Raw genomic sequence first — 17,842 nt, forward strand, 5'->3', positions numbered from 1 at the left:
CTCGGGCCCGCCGCCCCGAAGGACAGCCACCTGGGCCAATCCGCGGGACCGACAGCCGCTGGTACGGCGGGACTTCCGGCCTGGTGGGGGCTTGCGGGGCTGCTGTCGGAGGGACGAAGCCCTCAGCCAATGGGAGGTCGGGACCGGAGGGGCGGGAGGAGGGAGGGAGGGAGGCGCGAGGCCAGCGCAGCCGAGGGGAGCGCGAGGTGTGCGCCGCACGTGGAGGGGGGCGGGGGCGGGGCAGGCGCGCTGCGCCTGCGCATTGCGGCCAGGCTGCCGGGCGGGAGTGTCCCGCCTGCGCCTCTGAGGTTGCAGGTTGGATGCTCCAGGGAACGAACCCCAGGGACGCTTGTTTCCTGACTGCGTGTCGCTACTGTGTGATGGAATGAGCTCTGCAACTGGGGATTAATTTTCAACCTTGAATCTGCGTGGCAAGCCGGATCAGCCCTGTGCCCCCTTCTCCCTGAATCTCAGATTCTGCATCTGTAAAATGGAGACAGGAGTAGTAACGGCTAAAGGAAGGAAACATAGTTGAAATCGTGCTACACCAAAATAATCAGAGCCTCATTCAGTTGGGGGCAGTAAATTCTGGTATCTTTTGCACAGCAAGGGGACCATAATTAATAATGACGTACGTTTATTTATTTAGAGTCTGGGCTTTCGCTATATTGCCAAGGCTGAGTATCGAATTTCTGGACTCAAAACATCCTCCTACCCCAGTCTCCTGAGTGGCTGGAACTACGGGCACATGCCACCATGTCTGGCAAATAATGACATGTATGTAATATATATATTCGAGTGGGGGTGAGTGCAGGTTATTGGAGGGTGAACTCAAGGGCACTCGACCACTGAGCCTCCTGCCCCGCCCTATTTTGTATTTTATTTAGAGACAGGGTCTCACTGAGTTACTTAGCACCTCACTTTTGCTGAGGCTGGTTTTGAACTCACTATCCTCCTGTCTCAGCCTCCCGAGAAGCTGTGATGACAGGCGTGTGCCACCATGTCCCACCTACATATATTTTTAAATTGCAAAAAGAGTAGGGCCTTTTTTGTTTTTGGGGTTTTTGTTTTGTTTTGTTTTTTGGTTGGGAGAGTACTGGAGATTGAACCCAGGGGTGCTTTGCCACTGAGCTACATCCCCAGCCCTTTTTATTTTTGTTTTGAGACAGGTCATTAGGTTTCCCAGGGGGCCTTGAATTTGCAGTCCTCCTGCCTCAGCCTCCCAGATTGCTGGGATTACAGGCCTGTGCCACCGCACCAACAAGAGTGGATTTAAATGTTCTTGTTACAAAAACAATACATATGAGTTGATGGATCTACTGATTAACCCAAGTTTCTCATTCACAGTGTATACATGTCTGGAAGCATCACCTTGTGCCCATAAGTATATATAACTATGTCAGTAAAACTAGTTTAAAAAATCTCATTTTATTCATAAAATTTTAAATAAAATTGATCCCTCCAACAAGTGATTTTAATTTGTAGTATCACAAATTTTCAGAGGAACTTGTCAGCGGTATTTAGGTTAAACAGACACACCCTGGTCTTTCTCGTGAGTCACCAATCTTTGGAACCTTAGGACTTCTATGTGCAATTAAGGGATCCTTGTTTATGTATTTTAAATAATTTCTTATATCTAAAAAGCAGGTGGTTTTGGTTTGTCGGGGGAGGTTTGCCCTCCAATTCTCATTTAAGTATCAGGTAAGCCTTTGTTAGGTAGGGACCAATGCTTTGTCCTGAAGAACAACACCGACAGCAACGAAAAACAGTGGAATGGAAGTTAGTCCAGATAAAGATTCTAAGAAGGCCAGATCCCTGTCATGATAGTACCACCATCCTTTTTAATTTAAGTGCAGGTCAATCTGAAAATAAAAATAGATTGAAGGTGATGCTGAGAAAAGAAGTAGCTACTTTAATGTTGGTACAACTATTTATTTATTTTAGTCCTTACACCTGAATGAAGTAGATCAGTAGTTCTAGGTGGTCCCCAAACCTGCATGTCAGTACCACCTGGGAAATGTTAGAAATGCAGCTCCCATCTCCCTCCCCTGTTTATGGAATCAAAAACTCAGTGCTTGCTTAGCACTCAGTGGCTTAAGCAGTCCTGCTGATAACTGGGGTGACTGGCCTTTCAGAACACTGCCAAACCCCAGGAAAAGGGGCAGAAGTGGGGAGAGAGTAGCAGTCTGTCTCTGAAGGAAGCTTTCAGGGGAGAACCTTGAGCTACAATTGTTACAAAGATGAGCATCAGAAAGCCCTCTCCTTACTCAGCAGGGAGTTTTATCCTTCAATTAGGTTCTGAACTCTTACTTTGAAAACGCATCCCTGAGGCTCCTGCTGGCTGAGTCCAAAAGAAAAATGAGAAGGAACACCAAGTGTTGGATGGATAAACACAATGTGGTTATCCACATTGTGGATATATTCAGTGGAATATAATTCCGCCTTAAAAGGAAGGAAATTCCAACACATGCTACAACAGGGATTAACCTTGAGGGTTTCATGCTCCATGAGACAAACCAGTCACAAAAGGACAAATACTATATGGTTCCATTCATAGGAGATTCTTAGAGGAAGCAGCAAGGTGAGTGCAAGCAGCTGGGGAAGGGATGGGGGGTTATGTTGAATGGGGATAGAGTTTCAGTCTGGGAAGATGGAAAGTTCTGGGGGTGGGGGGGGGTGAGTGCACAGCCATGCAAATGTGCTGAAGGCCACAGAACTGGACTTTTGAAAATGATTTAAAAGGTAAAAAAAAAAATAGCTATAGATACATATGGAATGACTATTCAGCCCTATAAACATATAACTATCCATGAGTCCATATAGAAATAACAAAATTCATTCACAACCTTAGAAGGTGACCATTGTGTCTCTACTTCTAACTTATCATGACTTTACAGCCTGAAACCAGCCCCAGTGGATGAGCAAAAGCTCTTTTTAGAGAGAAATGCCAGCCAATGGCATTTCCAATGGTAGAAAGGATAAGAGGAAACACCACTGTGAAATCCCTAATATAATAGCTGCTCTAGGTAAGAGTCATCAACAGATGCTAAAGCCACCATTCTGCAAGGTTGAGGGGAAACTGTTTACCAAAAATCTTCCTGCAGACTGCCTGCTAGATGCCAAGAAGAAGGTAAATTTTCAACAGAAGGATCACGTTGGTGTCATCTTTGTTCCAAGAGCATTCTTAGCAACACAACATATTTGTTCATGCACCTGCAGTTTGGGCAACATGGACAGCTAGGACAGCCCCTGAGGCTGGGGAATCGCCATTCAGCATGGCTTGATCATCCACAACTGCCAAAGTTACTGCTGGCCATCAGTTCTTCCCCATCTGGTCTTCTCCTCAGGATGGCTTGGGCTTCCTCATGGCATGGCGGCTGGGTTCCAAGTGTGAGTGTCCCAAGGGAATCAGGCAAAAGCTGTGTGGCCTTGTACAAAACAACCCTGGAAGTTATGTGGAGTCCAGTCCAGGCATAGCTGGTTTCAAGGGGGATGGAACACAGACCCATCTCTTCATGGGAATGTAAAAGTTGTATTATAAGAAAAGCATGTGGGCCAGGAGGAGTGACCACACCTGTCATCCCAACGACTCGGGAGGCTGGGGCAGGAGGATTCCAAGTCCCAAGTCAGCCTGGGCAACTTAGCAAGACTCTGTCTCAAAATAAAAATTGAAAATTGCTGAGGATGTAGTTCAATGGTATAGCACCCCTGGGTTCAATCCCTAGTACCACAAAAAGAAGAAAATGGGGGAGGAGGAGGAGGAAGAGGAGGAGGAGGAGGGGGAGGAGGAGGAGGGGGAGGAGGAGGAGGGGGAGGAGGGGGAGGGAGAATGGGCATGTGGGATGGAGATACTGTTGTGATCATTTTGGAAAAATGTACAGTTTTCCAAAACATTATCTCCAAAACCCTTGCCCTGGGTAATTAAAGATGATGATTACAAAAAAAAAAAAAAAAAAAAAGATGATGATTACAAATGTTATTTAATTTGCCCTTAAATAAAGTAAATCTCAGTCTGCAGTGTGGTCTCAAGTCACAGACAGGAAGGGTGTCCTAGCGCAGACACCCAGACACCTCCCTCTTCCATCTCCCCTCATGGTCTGCTGCCTGCTACTTCCTGGACATACGGAGCAGCCTCCAGCCTTGATGTTCCCTCTGCCTGGAACAGTCTCCCCTAACATGCTACTTGGCTCCCTGCTTCACCTCCTCCAAGTCTTTGCTCAAATTGCCTCCTCAGTGAGATCTCCTCTGACTACCTTCTTTAATCCTGTCACCCCACCTTAGTCCCCCAACGCTCTGCCTCCTTTTTTAGTTTTCCCGTTTCCACACACTTACAGCCTACTGATACACAGGTGCTTATTAAGTTCATTGTCCATTTCCTTCAGTTGGAATGGTAGCTCCCAGAGAACAACAACAACAAAAAATTGTTTCTCTTTTTCACTGATGTATTCCAAGCACAGTGCCTGGCACATAGTAGGTGTTCAATAAATATTTGCATAAAATGAAATAACACTGAATAGTGAGAAACTTAGCTTCTTGTCATTTTTTTGTAGTCCCCCTAATGTCTTATAAAATAAAGTATTGGCTTGATACTTGTGCATCTTTGATGTCTCCCTAGCAACTTTTTAAAATTGCAAATTTGTGAAAGAAATAAATGAGTGTTATTTTTTTTCTAAGTCACTTGTCTTGACAACAAAGAAAACAGCCCTGGGTTCAGAGTCTGCTGTAGGTGATGGTTTCTAGCCCAAGGTTTCCCAACCTTGCCTGACCTTGAAATCTCCTGGGGATCTCAGTGCCGAGGCTCTGCCTCGGGAATTCTGGCTTTCTTCTTGGGGAGCAACAGAGAACACCCCTCTGCTCTTTTTCCAGCTCAGTGAGGGATTCCAGTGTGCAACTGGTTTAAGAAGCTCTGAGCTACAGTTACTAACCCTTTTTGTGTTATTATATCTAGTTTTTGGTTTTGGTTTTGGCTTTTGTACTGGGGATTGAACTCAGGGACACTCGAGCACTGAGCCACATCCCCAACCCTATTTTGTATTTTAGTTAGAGACAGGGTCTCCCTGAGTTGCTTGGCACCTCGCTTTTACTGAGGCTGGCTTTGAACTTGCAATCCTCCTGCCTCAGCCTCCGGAGCTACTGGGATTAAGTGCACCAACGCACCAGGCAACTGTGACTAGTTGTATGGATACTTTTGACTTATGACAAATCACGTTTCAGGATACTTTTGACTTATGACAAATCACGTTTCAGAGGATACAATGTTTCCTATTCCAACACATCAATGTAAGCATAGAGAATAGATTTATTAAAACACAGAAGAAATGATCATTTGAGGATCTATAATTGGTCATGTTAAATCTATTTAGCAGCAGCATCCTACATGTTATCTCAATGTCACAAAAAATTAAATGGATATAGGCAAGGCATTCCACCCTGGCCCCCCAGGTCGCACAGCTAGCGAGTGGCAGCGTGCCTGCTATTTGACATCTGGTCTGTATCAGAGCCCTGGCTACATTCAGTCTCTACCGCCCTCTAGTGATCGGGTTTGTTTGCACCCAAGGGGAGGACCTGCCGTTTCACCTACATTTCACCTTGTGGACAGTCCAGCCCTTGGGGAGACTTTTGGGACCCTCTCTCTGGCCTCCCCTGTGCTCTCTGTACCTCTCAGTTTTGCTGCCAGCCACAAAGGCACAAACAGCACACGTCACAATGTTGAATGTGACCAAGCTGGAGCAGAGCCCAGTGGCCAGCCAGCAGAGACTTGCCGGAGTGTATGCAGGTCTTCAATGTGGAGAAAGTCCTAATTGTCACAGCAAGGCCTTGGACACCCCATAGGCGATGGGGAACCCTGGATGGTTTGGGAGTGAACCAAAAATATATAAGCAGGAGCCATTCTCCAGACGGACTAGTACCCTGAACATTTGCAATGTCCCCACTTCAACGCCCCCGCCTTTTTTTATGGTGACGGTCTCTGATTTGGGAGCACCTTCCTCCCAGAGTCAGTGTGACCATTTAAGTCACCTCTGTGTGACGTTCTAGTGGCGGCACCCTCCTGGGCGAATGCCAGCTGATGGTAGGTCACAGGGCTTGGGAGAGGGCTGCAGCCCTCAGCTGCCCCTCCCCGACCCTCAGACCTCGTAGCCAGAGTGGCACCCACCCTGTCCCCACTCCCAGGGAGGAAGTCCAGCCCTGGACTGAGTCATCCAAGGCATATGTCCCTCTGGCTACTGGGATTGGTTTAAAGATGGGCCCATGATCTAAACTTGTCTATGAATGACTGGAGGTTTCTTAGATTTTCAACTGAGGTCAGATTTACCTGACATAAAATTGACCATTAACCACATTAAAGTGTCCAATCCGTGGTGTCTAGGACTGTCATGATGTTGTGCAAACATCACCCCGATCTGATTCCGAGATGTTTTCATCACCCCAAAAGGAAACCATGCCCATCAAGCCCTTAGTGACTCTCCTGTCCCCTCCCCGCTTTCGGCAACCACAGAATGTTCTGTCTCTGTGGATCTGCCCGCTCTGCACACTCCTGTGAACAGAGTCACCCAAAAGGTGCCCTTTTATGTCACCTATTGGTAAGGATTGTTTAGATTTTGCACCATGGCCACATAAGCCAGGAGAGATGGGGAAGAGACATGGGGAGAAGCTTCTCTACCACTCTACCCCTAGCCACCCTGGGAGATTTCTGAACTGAGGTCCTTAACTTTTTGAGGTGGGGGGCAGGTACTGGGGATTGAACCCCAGGGTTGTTATACCACTGAGCCAAGGCCCAGCCCTTTTCATTTTTTATTTTAATTCTGAGACAGGGTCTTCTTGCTAAGTTGCCCAGGCTGGCCTTGAACTTGTGGTCCTCCTGCCTCAGTCTCCTGAGTACTGGTATTATGGGTATGCACCAGAGGTTCTTAACTTCTAGGGAGTCAAACAGCCCTTTAGGGAATTTCATGGAAGCACATCTCCTATGCCCCCAAATATACCCAGACGCACGTTTTGTAGATAATGTCACAATTTTGCAGAAACTCTTCTCCTTCCACTACCTCAATCCAACCTGGCACTACATGTGAAGATCCTCTGGTTTCTAAAACTAGACAATAAGAAGGACCCAGAAGCAGGAGACCCAGAGTCCAGGTTCAATTCTACTGATGACTCAGTGTGAAGCAAAGCCTTTTGGGAAAAAGCTGACTTAGCTTCAAGTCCAGGCTGTACAGTCTAGGGCAAGACACTTGCCCTCTCTGGGCCACGACTATAATATGCGAGAATTCATGCCTATCTGAAGTCATGCACTCCAGAGGCCGAGGTGATTTGCTCCAACACCAATCTTTTTTTTTGGGGGGGGGGGTGCTGGGGTTCGAACCCAGGGCCATGTGCGTACAAGGCAAGCACTCTACCGACTGAGCTATCTCCCCAGCCCCCAACACCAATCTCTTGCTGACAATGTGAAGTGGTCATAGACACTGAAACCCATTCAGGGCTCCCAACTTAAAAACCTCCAACCATGTGCTCCTCCTCCTCATTTAAGCCTAGGTGGCAGTTTACTTTCTGTTGCTCTTGGTTGCAAGCTCACTTCCTCCACAGGGGACACTTGCCATTCCCTGGGCACCTGTCTGAGCATCCATTTTAGAGGGCTGTTCCCCAGCCCATCACTCTCTGGAACATTGCTGATCCACCTTCTCTGTGGATCTCTGCATCTCTGTATCTCTTCTCTCTGTATCTCTGAGTGTCTTGGTCGTGTGTCTTCTTGTTTGTCTAACATCTGGCTCTTTCCTTTGGTTAGGGATTCCATTGTCTGCTGTCTTGCAAAGAGCCTAGTGTCTGGCCTGTAGCTGGAACTCAATAGGTACATTTGTTGAAGGGAAGGAATGAATAGGAGGAAAACATGTGGGAGGATAACTGGATAATTTGGACGGATTAATGAGTAGACAAACAAGGTGGCTAAATTGGATGGATGGAAGGATGGACAGATGGATGGATGAATGGGTGGGTGGATGGATGAAGGGATGAATGGATGGAAGGATGGACGGATGGATGGATGGAAAAAAGGATGGGTGATGGATGGGCATTTGCAAGACTCTATACATACATCAACTTGTTTTATTCACACAGAAACCCTATGAAGGAAGAAACACTATTTATGGACAAGAGGCTTGAACTTCAAAAGTAGGATAAATCACATCCTGAAGATTATACAGATAGACATGGAATTCAAGGTTAGTCTGTGTGGCCCCAGGCCCTAGGGTTTTTTTTTTTTTTTTTTTTATTTATATGCAGTGCTGAGAATCAAACCCAGTGCCTCACACATGCTAGGCCAGTGCTCTACCACTGAGCCCCAGCCCCAGCCCAAGGCCCTAGGCTCTTAACCACCATGAAAAGCATCCTCCGAGCACCACCCCACCATGGCTCCATGAGCTGCCCAGCTCCTCTCTCATGTCCCATGCTCCCCAGCACTCAGATTGTCATGTGGGCCTCCGTATCCCTCAGCTGTTAGCCACTCATGACTTGCTCCCCATCAGTTCAAGGGCATGTGGGGGGGATGGGGTCTGTGAGATCTCTGCATGTGCCTGTGGGTGTAGGATTGGGTGTCTGGGTTGGGCACAGTGGTGTACCCATCAAATCCCAGCCACTTGGGGGAGGCTGAGGCAGGAGGATGGCAAGTTCAATGCCAGCCTCAGCAACTTAGTGAGACCCTAAGCAACTCAGTGAGACCCTGTCTCAAAGTTAAAAATAAACTGGGCTGGGGATGTGGCTCAGTGGTAAAGAACCCCTGGGTTCAATCCCCAGCACCAAAAAAAAAAAATGGATTGGGTACCTGAAGGTCATGTATGCTCTCTGGGATGCTCCCAAGTACCCAGGACATTGTTGTCACAAAGCAGAACCAAATCACCAATGCATTCAATATGTCAGACAGCAAGCTTCAGCCTGGGGTCATGCCAAGCAGGTGCCACATGACCCTATCATCCCAGCCTCTGGTGATCCAACCCCACCAGATCATGTGACATCTGTGGACACAGAGGAGGAAGTGAAAGAGGCCGGGGCAGATCACGGCAGGGAGAGATGCCAGGCAGCAATCCCCCCAGGTCAGCAGACTGCTACTCAGGGCACCAGGAAGTTCACCCCCTGCCTCGGGACAGAGAAGTGCAGGACAAGGGGCCTGGGCAAGGGGAAGGAGAGGAACCACGAGTGTCCCTCAGGCTGGGCCAGATCCAGGCCTCTGCCCTCAGATCCAGGTGACTCCACAGGTGGCCACAGCCTCAGCAGCTCTTGTCATCGCCCTGGACTTCTACATAGGGCAGCCCCACGGGCCAAGTGTCCTGCGGCCAGTATCGGACTTTGAGGGTTTGGCCTGGCATCTCGTAGTTGGCATCCACCAAGGCCATGGTGACCATGCCATAAGGGAAGGTGACGCTGATGAGCACGTGCCTGTGGATGCAGGGAGAAGGTGCTGAGGGTACAAGGTGCTCCGTCCTGCCTCCGCCTCATGGATCTGACTTTCCCAAGGGGCCTCAGGGTCCAGTCCCCCACTCCTGAGCCCCAGGATCTGGATCTCCTCCACCACTCTGCTCCCCACCCATTTTCCCCGGGCTCCTTGTTCTAAGCTCTGGCATTGTGACTCTAATTGTGGGGTCCCAGGTCCCAGGGCAAGTGCTCACCAGATGCTGTGTAGGTAGGAGAAATGAATCCGCTGCCAGAAACTGCAGAAGAAGCGATCGCTGATCCAGCTCGTCAGGGCAGAGGCCCACAAAACCACAGACATCTCGATCAGGTGTCGAAGCTCCTTATTGCTGGTCCTGGAGGGGAGGAAGGGAGGCCAGGCTGGGCTCAGAGGGCGGAGCCAAAGGGCTGATGGGAAATTCCTCCATCCCAGATGAGGCTGAGGCTGGGAAGAGGAGAGGAGTAGGGGTTAAGGGTTCAAGTTGGTGTTTGCTCTACTTTGGATCTGCAATATTCCCCAAAGACCTATGTGTCAGAGGCTTGGTCCCAGCTTGGTCCTGTTGGGAGGAGCAGAACCTCTGAGAGGCAGGGCCCAGTGGGAGGAAGTGTGCTCATTGGTAGCATGCCCTTGCGGGGATCATGGGACCCTGGTCTCCTCCTCTCGTCTTTGCCTTCCGGCCATGAGGAGAGTGGCCTGTTGCCACTCCAAGTGCTCCTGCCGTGACGTGCAGACTCACCACAGACCCCAAACCAGCAGGGCCAACTGATGGTGGCTGAGACCTCCACCGCCATGAGCCAACACGCCCTCCTCTGTAGGCCGATTCATCTTGGGTGTTTGTTCCAGGAGCAGAAAGCTGCCTAGTTTGCCCGTGTAGCCAATACTCGCTGAGAAGTGACAGGACCCCAGGTGCAGGTGCTAACCCAGTCCTCACAACACCTTTGTACCTGAGTAATCTGAGGTACGGGTGACAATGTCATGTCCCGCCCATGCTTACCTGGCAGGGCTGGGATCTAAACCAAGTTTGTCTGAGTGCGTAATCTGTATTTGTAAGTAGCAAGTCCTTCTATGCTTGTGTATTTGGGGTTATAAGTGTGTGTCCCTGTGGGTCAGTGCATGAAGACATGTGTCTGTGTATTGTAGAAGTGTGTCTTGTGTGTGTCACAGTGAGCGTGTGTCTGGGGTGGGGGGTACAGTCTCTGGAGGCCATGACAAGTCAGGAGCAGAGAGCTACCCCAGGGTCCTTGTTAAAGAGAGTAACCAGGATGAATGAGATGGCAGCTCCTTTTGGTTAAAAGCTTCGACTGTGTTCACTCACCTAGAACTGAGCAGCTTGAACATCAAAGTGCATTGTGAGTAAGAACTGGAGAGATCAGAATAAACCCTGCCGTCTAGTTAATGGCATTGTATCAACATCAATTTCTTCCTTTTGAGTTGTACTTCAGTTGCATAAGATGTTTCCTCTGGGGGAAACTGAGGAAGGGTACATGATAATTCCATGCTATATGGACAACTTTCCGTAGATATGTCATTATTTAAAAATTTAAAAGTTTTTAAAAACAGCCTAATGTCTGCCATGCATTACAACACGTCGGAGGTATAAAAACCTGTGTGTTCATAATGAAAAGAAACCTGCTTCATGGGTCTTTACTAGAGATGCCCAGGGCACCAATTCATTACTCTAGAAGTTGATAGATAAAAGGAAAAACAATTATCTATACATCTTGTTCAAACTGGATTTCGAGGTTGATTTGTGACAGACCTTCTGGATGGATGAACTCCAGGTAATGGAGGCAGAAAGGACAACAGAATGTGCAAGACACCCTTTCACAGCCTCTAGCGAGGTCGTGGCCCCAGGTGACTTGTGTCAAGCTGCTGAAACTGGGTGGTGAAAGTTGGTGGAGAAGCATATGATGAAGGACCTGGTGAAACTATCCGAATCCCCTAGTCAGCCCTAGCCCTCCATGGGGGATGGCCACTCACTGCAGGATCTGGGGATGGAACAGGAACCACCCAGTGTCACTGCAAAATATTCTGGCAAAAACAAAGAAAGAACGGACCTAGAGTTAACTATTAATTTGCAGGAAATACAAGATAAGAGAACACTTAAAAATGCTAGAGGAAGAGGCTGGCCAAATTTGGAACATAAATTGTGCTACAGACAAATAATTCCCTAAAAAAAAAAAAAAAAATTCAGAAGCATGAAGAAAGTGGATGGAAGAAGAGACTTAGGAAATAAAGGGCACCTGAAAGACCATGGCTAGATCTTGATTTAAACACAACTGGGCACCTCTCAGAAACTGAGGCCATGTCCACACACACTGAGTGTTAGGTGATGTCTTGAGAAAGCACCATTAACTTGGTAGGAAGTGAGTGTACCATACCGCCCATCTGTCTTTCGAGACTGCCCCTTCCTTCTCCATCTATCTCTGTGCATCTGGGGAGGGGTGTTGGGATGCCAACCTGTGCAGACCAAACTCATAGGCTCCCTGTCCTTGAACTTTCAGTTGAGTCAACTAATAGTTTCCAGTTGGCTAGACCAAAGTCTTCCAGATGGCTTGGCCAATGGTTTCTACTTAGATTGGCCAGTGGTTTCTACTTGGCTTAGCCAATGGTTTCTACCTGGATTAACTAAAGGCTTCCAGTTGGGTTGGCCAACATGGAGCCCTGGCAGGGGCAGGAAATCAAAGGAAAAAAGGAAGGTACTGTTATAAGATTTACTTCTTCTAACAGGGTTGCCTCAGGCTGGCTGCAACCAGCAACTGAGTTCCTGGCAAGCACACTCTCTCCTGGGGTTGCTCCTGTGGAGATCCTGCAGCCTCTTCCTTCTTCCTCCTCTCCCATTACCCCTTGCCCCAGGTCTCCGGATGGTCGTGGAATCCCTCGCTTATCAGCACAGAGATTCTAAACCACTCCTGGTGATTTTCCTATACTCTGCCTTCTCTTTTGGAAATAACTTTTATTCAGTTTTCTACAAATGACCCCATTTGAGAACCATCTCTCTCTCCTTCTAAGACCCAGTGTGGGTTAAAAACAATAATTATCAAAGGAGTTAAATCCTAAAAAATTTAGAGATGAAATTTGGGGGAAATAATGTAACACACATCAGCAAAATGTCAGTGGTTGCTGGGGCTGGTTAATGGGTGTGGAGGTCTGCGGGCTGTTCTCTCCTCTCCTAGGCATGTTTAGGGGTTCGATGTAAAAAGGACAAACTCTGCAGTCGGACAGACTTAGGTGTGTGCCGCTTGCTGGTGGGTCATCTTGGGGAAGGAGCATGCCCTCCAGGGCCTGGAGTCAAGGAGTCAGTGCCTGGAGCACACGGGTTCTCGGGGGTGACTCGGGGGACACTAGCGCCTGCGGCCTCCACTTACTTCCGGTACTCCCGGTACACGATGTACAGAATGTGTATGGCGATGCTGTTGAGGGCGTACGCGTTGACCGTGGGCTTCAGGAAGGACAGGAAGGTGCTGATCATGGTGGTGGCGATGACCAGGCAGGTGAACTGGGACCTGGAGGGAGAGGGGTTCAGCTGCAGGCCAGTGGAGGCCCTGGAGGGTCAGGCAAGGTCATCTTGTGGTGGCCAAAGTGCGTCAGGAAAGGGAAGGGGTCTGGGGAGCCCAGCTGGGCCCAAGAAGGGCTGTGTAGGAGGAAGAGAGGGTCTTGGAGATCCAGGAAAGTGTCCAGGAGCCAGTGAGTTCAACAAGGGACTCAAGAGAACCCTGGTAGGCACAGAGGAAGGCTCCATGAGCCCTGGCGAATTAAGGAGAGGTCCGATAAGAGATCTCAGGGTCCCTGGAGGGACTGTGACAGGGGCGTCTGGGGTGGTGAGAGAGAGGGGTGCTAGAAGCCTCAGGTGGGTCAACAGGATTAGGACAGGTTTGGAGGGGCCTAGGTGGGGATGGAATCAGTCAAGTCCTGGAGTCCAAGGACCCCAGGTGACAGACTGAGGGGAGGGGTCCCTGGGGCCCAGGGAAGCTTAGGCACGGGGTCCTGGAACTCCCCAGGTGACTCAAATAGAGTTTGGAGAAGGTCCCAGGCTATCCAGGTGGGATCAGGGGAGAGGGAGCTGGAAGTCCAGGTAAGTGAGGCAAGTGGGGAGAAGCCCAGGGGTCCATCCAGGGATTCCAAAAGGGCTCAGGGGCAAGATCCAGGGTGGGGGGCGGGGGGGCTCACACAGGATCCACTGAGGCTTCAAGCCCCACCCTGTCCAGACAGACCGCCCTGCCCACCTGTTCCCCGCAAGGAAGGTGGGGAAGTAGCAGCGGGGCATCCAGATGCTGTAGCTACTGGCCAGTAGCCACAGAATGGCGATCTCATCCAGCAGCTGGCCCAGGAAGCTGAGCGTCATGTGGAAGTACATGGAGAACAGGCCTAGGGTGGCAGAGCAAGGGGAGGTGTTCAGGGGGTGACCCGTGCCCACGCCCACCTCCCCTCAGTCACAGAGCCACACCTACCGATGACCATGAAGAGGACCAAGGTACCATAGATGCAGCGGGAGCGCTTCTGGGCATAGGGGTGCATGAGGAACATCATGAGGGGCCCAAAGACCAGGAAGGAGACATTGCTGAACTGGAACAGAGACGCAGGAGGGGGCGCGTCAGACGGGGAGGCAGGGGAGGGCCACCCCCAGCCCAAACCTGCAGTCATCAAATGATGGATCACCTGCCACCTTGCAGGCAATTCATCAGCCCAGGCCTTGTCAATCACTCACCACCCCTCCAGCTAACCTTTCCCTCCCTCCCTCCCTTCCTTCCTTCCTCCTCTCTCTCTCTCTCTCTCTCTCTCTCTCTCTCTCTGTTCTAGGGATGGAACCAAGGGCCCATGCATGCTAGGCAAAGACTCTACCATGAGCCACACACCTGGTCCTCAACTGATGTGAACAATCCATCGTTTGTCAGTAAATCTGTTACTCCATCCATTATTCTAGGGGTTTCTTCATTCACTCAGAGTGTGGCAAAGACTATATACTGACCTTCTATATATATTCTGAGAAACTCTGTATCCACAGATTCTGTAACTGTGGATTGAACCAACTTCAGAATGAAAATACTCAGGAAAAGAAAATCGCTTTTGTACTGACCATGTATGGACATTTTTCTGGTCATTTGTCCATCAATAACACAATGTAAGAATCAAACACTATCATCCTATGTAAATGTATGACTACACAAATGGTATGCCTCTACTTCATGTACAAACAGAGAAACAGTATGTATCCCATTTGTGTACAATTAAAAATAAATTTTTAAAAAATTAAAAAAAAAATAACACAAGTACTATGTCCACATCATTTACATTGTATTAGGTGTCATAAGCCATCTGGAGATGATTTCAAATCTACAGGAGGATTGCGTAAGTTCTATGCAAATAATAGCGCCATGTAATATAAGGGTCTTGAGCATCGGTGAGTTTCATTACCTATGGGCGTTCCTGAAACCAGTCCCATGGATATGAGGGACCATCGTAGGATCTCCCAGGTTTTAGCTGAGCACGCAGCTTCCACCTGCTTCACAACTCTCTGTGACCTGGCGACCCAGTCTGGCTTCTGGGATAAGGACATCAACAACATCTCTGCTTCCTGGTCAGTCCTTAAGAAGCCACTTAAGGCTTGCCCTGTGTGGGTCTCCCCTTCCCGTGGACTGAAATGTTGACGTGTGGTCATATGTTACCTTTGACCTCACAGAAACCAAGTAAGACGACGCAGTGCCCTAGTGACTGCCTCCTGACAGTGTGAAGCAGAGGTGACGCTGTGCATTTTCTGAGGTTAGATCATAAAAGGAGCTGTGGCTTCCACCTGACCCTCTTTACCTTGGAGCACCAAACTGTGGGGCCCTGGCCACCAAGCAAGAAGCTCAGCTACCCTTGAAGCCACTAATTTGAGAGACCACACAGGATAGAGAGAAATGCCAAGAACATCTGCTCCAATCCCAGACGTTTGATTCTCCCCAGTTCAGTTGCAGCACAATTCAATGAACCTTCAGATGATTCTGGCCACCGCCAAGCCTTCCAGCTGATGCCAAGTAGAACAGAGATAAGCTGGCTCTGCTGAGCCCAACCCAGACAATAGATGGATTCATGAGTATAATCAAAGTTGTCCTTGTTTCAGGTCATCAAATTTGAGGATAATTTGTTATACAGTATTAGCTAGCTGAGACAAAAAGGAAAGATCACGGTGGCTCAAGATAGCCAGAAAAAGCTTCCTGCCAGAAGAGGAGGAAAAAGAGACACCAGAAAATATGACCGCACCTGTTCAGAGCCCCAGGAGGGCATAGTTTTCTGTTTGATAAGGTTAGCTGTGGCTTAATAACCCATCTCCCTATATTTAGACAGCCGCTATGTTTCAGGTCCCAGGAAGTTTAATATTTCCAGAATTTTCTTCTAGTCCTCAAAACAGCATTTTAGGGAAGATTCTGATTCTCAGAGTGATCTAATGGTCTAGCCCCATCACCAGACTAGCAAGTGAAAAATCCAGAATTTGAGACCAGAGCCCAAGAACGTGTGAGTTTCTTACAAGATGGATTAGAGTTCTATTCACCAGAGCAGTGGAAACTGCTGCACATCTTCCAACTGATGTTTGAATGAATAAAAACTAAGTCAGAGAGGCTGGGGTTGTGGCTCAGTGGCAGAGCACTTGCCTAGCATGTGTGAGGCACTGGGTTCAACCCCCCAGTGCCGCATAAAAATAGATAAAAGTATTGTGTTCATCTACAACTAAAACAAATAATAATAAGTCAGAGTAGTAACTAACAATAAGAGCACCAAGAATGCAGCAGTTAGGACAGAGGGTGGGATCCAGCAGTTCCGCCATCCACCTCCCTCTTTCCTCACTAACCAAGCTGATTTGGTTCAGTGTTGGGAGGACTCGTCATTCTGCAGAGACAAACCCCATACCTGGGGAGGAAAAAGCAATCAGAGTAAGTTGAGCTGATTCTCCCCTCCCTTCTATGAGAGCAGAATTCTTTCCCAGACTCCCTTGCAGCTACACATGGCCATGTGACTGAGTTCTAGTCAATGAGATGTGAGCTGTGAGCACAATTGTGGTTCCAGGTAAAGTGAAAGCATATGACCTGTCTTTACCTGCTTTCTACTGGAATGCAGGTGTGACAGGGGACTTCTTGGGCCAAGCATATGAGGGCAATGGCCTAGAGATGGCAAAGTAATTATAGGGTTATCCCTGGGTCCCTGGCACCAGGGATTTTCACACCAGTCCTGAAAGCTTATAATTAGACACAAGAGAAACAGCCGGGCATGGCATCACATGCTTGTAATCCCGGCAACTCTCTGCAGGCTGAGGCAGGAACATCGCAAGTTCAAGACCAGCCTTAGCATCTTAGTGAGACCTTGAACAACTTGAAGAGACACGGTGTCAAGATAAAAAAATGAAAAGATGGGTTGTAACTCAGTAGTCGAATGCCCCTGGGTTCAATCCCTGGTACCCCCCCAAAAAAGAGAGGGAGAAATATACCCATATACTCCTATCTTTATTAAACCACTATTTTATCTTTGCCACAACAATTTAACCTATGTTGTATATATATGCATTCCCATTTCTTTTTTTATTGAATAAGCTCAAATTTTGCTCAACCACCAGGAGGACATGGACTTTAGGGGGACAGATCTTAGCCCCAAGGCATGAATCATCCCTCACTGTGAAGGATTGATTAAGGAATAGATGTGTAATAAAATTCTGGCCAAAGAGTCTTGAAGGAAGGTCTGGTGGGGGACTTATGGGACAGTTCTCTTTATTAAAATCTGCACCATCAAGAGAACTTGTGCACAGTGTTGCAATGTTTAAGATGTGGCAGCTATTTTGCAACCGTGAGAAAGCAAGGTAGGACAGCAGTTCTCAAACTTGTGGGTCTCAAGACCCTTTTATATTTTTAAATATAAAGAAAAAGCTCCAAGAGAGTTTATTTATATGAATTCCATCAATCAAGATTTGCCATATTAGAACCTGAAATCAAGAAAATTTTTTAAAATACAGGACTGCGTAAGCCTACACTCCCTGGGCTACTAGAGAGGACGGTGTCATTATGCATCATGTAGCCTCTGGAATATTCCATTGGGCCTGCATAAGAGAACTGGAGCAAAAAAGGCAAATGACATCTTCATAAGATCATGAAAGCAACTGTGACCTTGAGGAACCCCTAAGAAGGTCTTGCCCCTTCTGAGGGACTGGATCCCTGCTACCTTGTTCACTAGGTAGGTGATGCCTTCAAAAGGTAACAAATACACTCACCTCCACCTCCGACCTGTGAAATACACACAATGCCACCTACCCTCCCTGCTGTTGACCCAAACAGCCCAGGTGTCACTAGCTACAAGTAAAGTTAAGGTCATCAGACATTCGCAGCAGATTTTCAACAATCAATGGCTCCAGGCCCCCATCTGCTGATGCAGGACTTTGACGCC

The 17,842-nt window shown here is 48.3% G+C and overlaps 1 protein-coding gene across 3 annotated transcripts in view; it reads right to left on the bottom strand.

Moving 5' to 3' along the window:
- Nucleotides 1–8,260: 8,260 nt before the first annotated feature.
- Nucleotides 8,261–17,842, bottom strand: part of Acer1 (alkaline ceramidase 1) — a 23,149-nt gene continuing 13,567 nt past the window's right edge. For 2 of the 3 annotated variants that reach the window (XM_047532474.1, XM_047532473.1), the window contains exons 2-6: nt 13,885–13,999; nt 13,660–13,801; nt 12,802–12,939; nt 9,651–9,788; nt 8,261–9,420 (exon numbers count right to left, since the gene is read on the bottom strand). In XM_047532474.1, coding sequence (XP_047388430.1) covers nt 9,252–9,420; nt 9,651–9,788; nt 12,802–12,939; nt 13,660–13,801; nt 13,885–13,999 — 702 coding nt within the window. In that variant the 3' untranslated portion in view covers nt 8,261–9,251. Of the gene's footprint in view, nt 9,421–9,650; nt 9,789–12,801; nt 12,940–13,659; nt 13,802–13,884; nt 14,000–16,178; nt 16,322–17,842 lie in introns of all 3 variants that reach the window. The other variant, XM_047532472.1, reaches the window with a different exon arrangement.

The sequence above is a fragment of the Sciurus carolinensis genome, chromosome 17 (genome assembly GCF_902686445.1).
Source record: "Sciurus carolinensis chromosome 17, mSciCar1.2, whole genome shotgun sequence".
Lineage (NCBI taxonomy): Eukaryota > Metazoa > Chordata > Mammalia > Rodentia > Sciuridae > Sciurus > Sciurus carolinensis.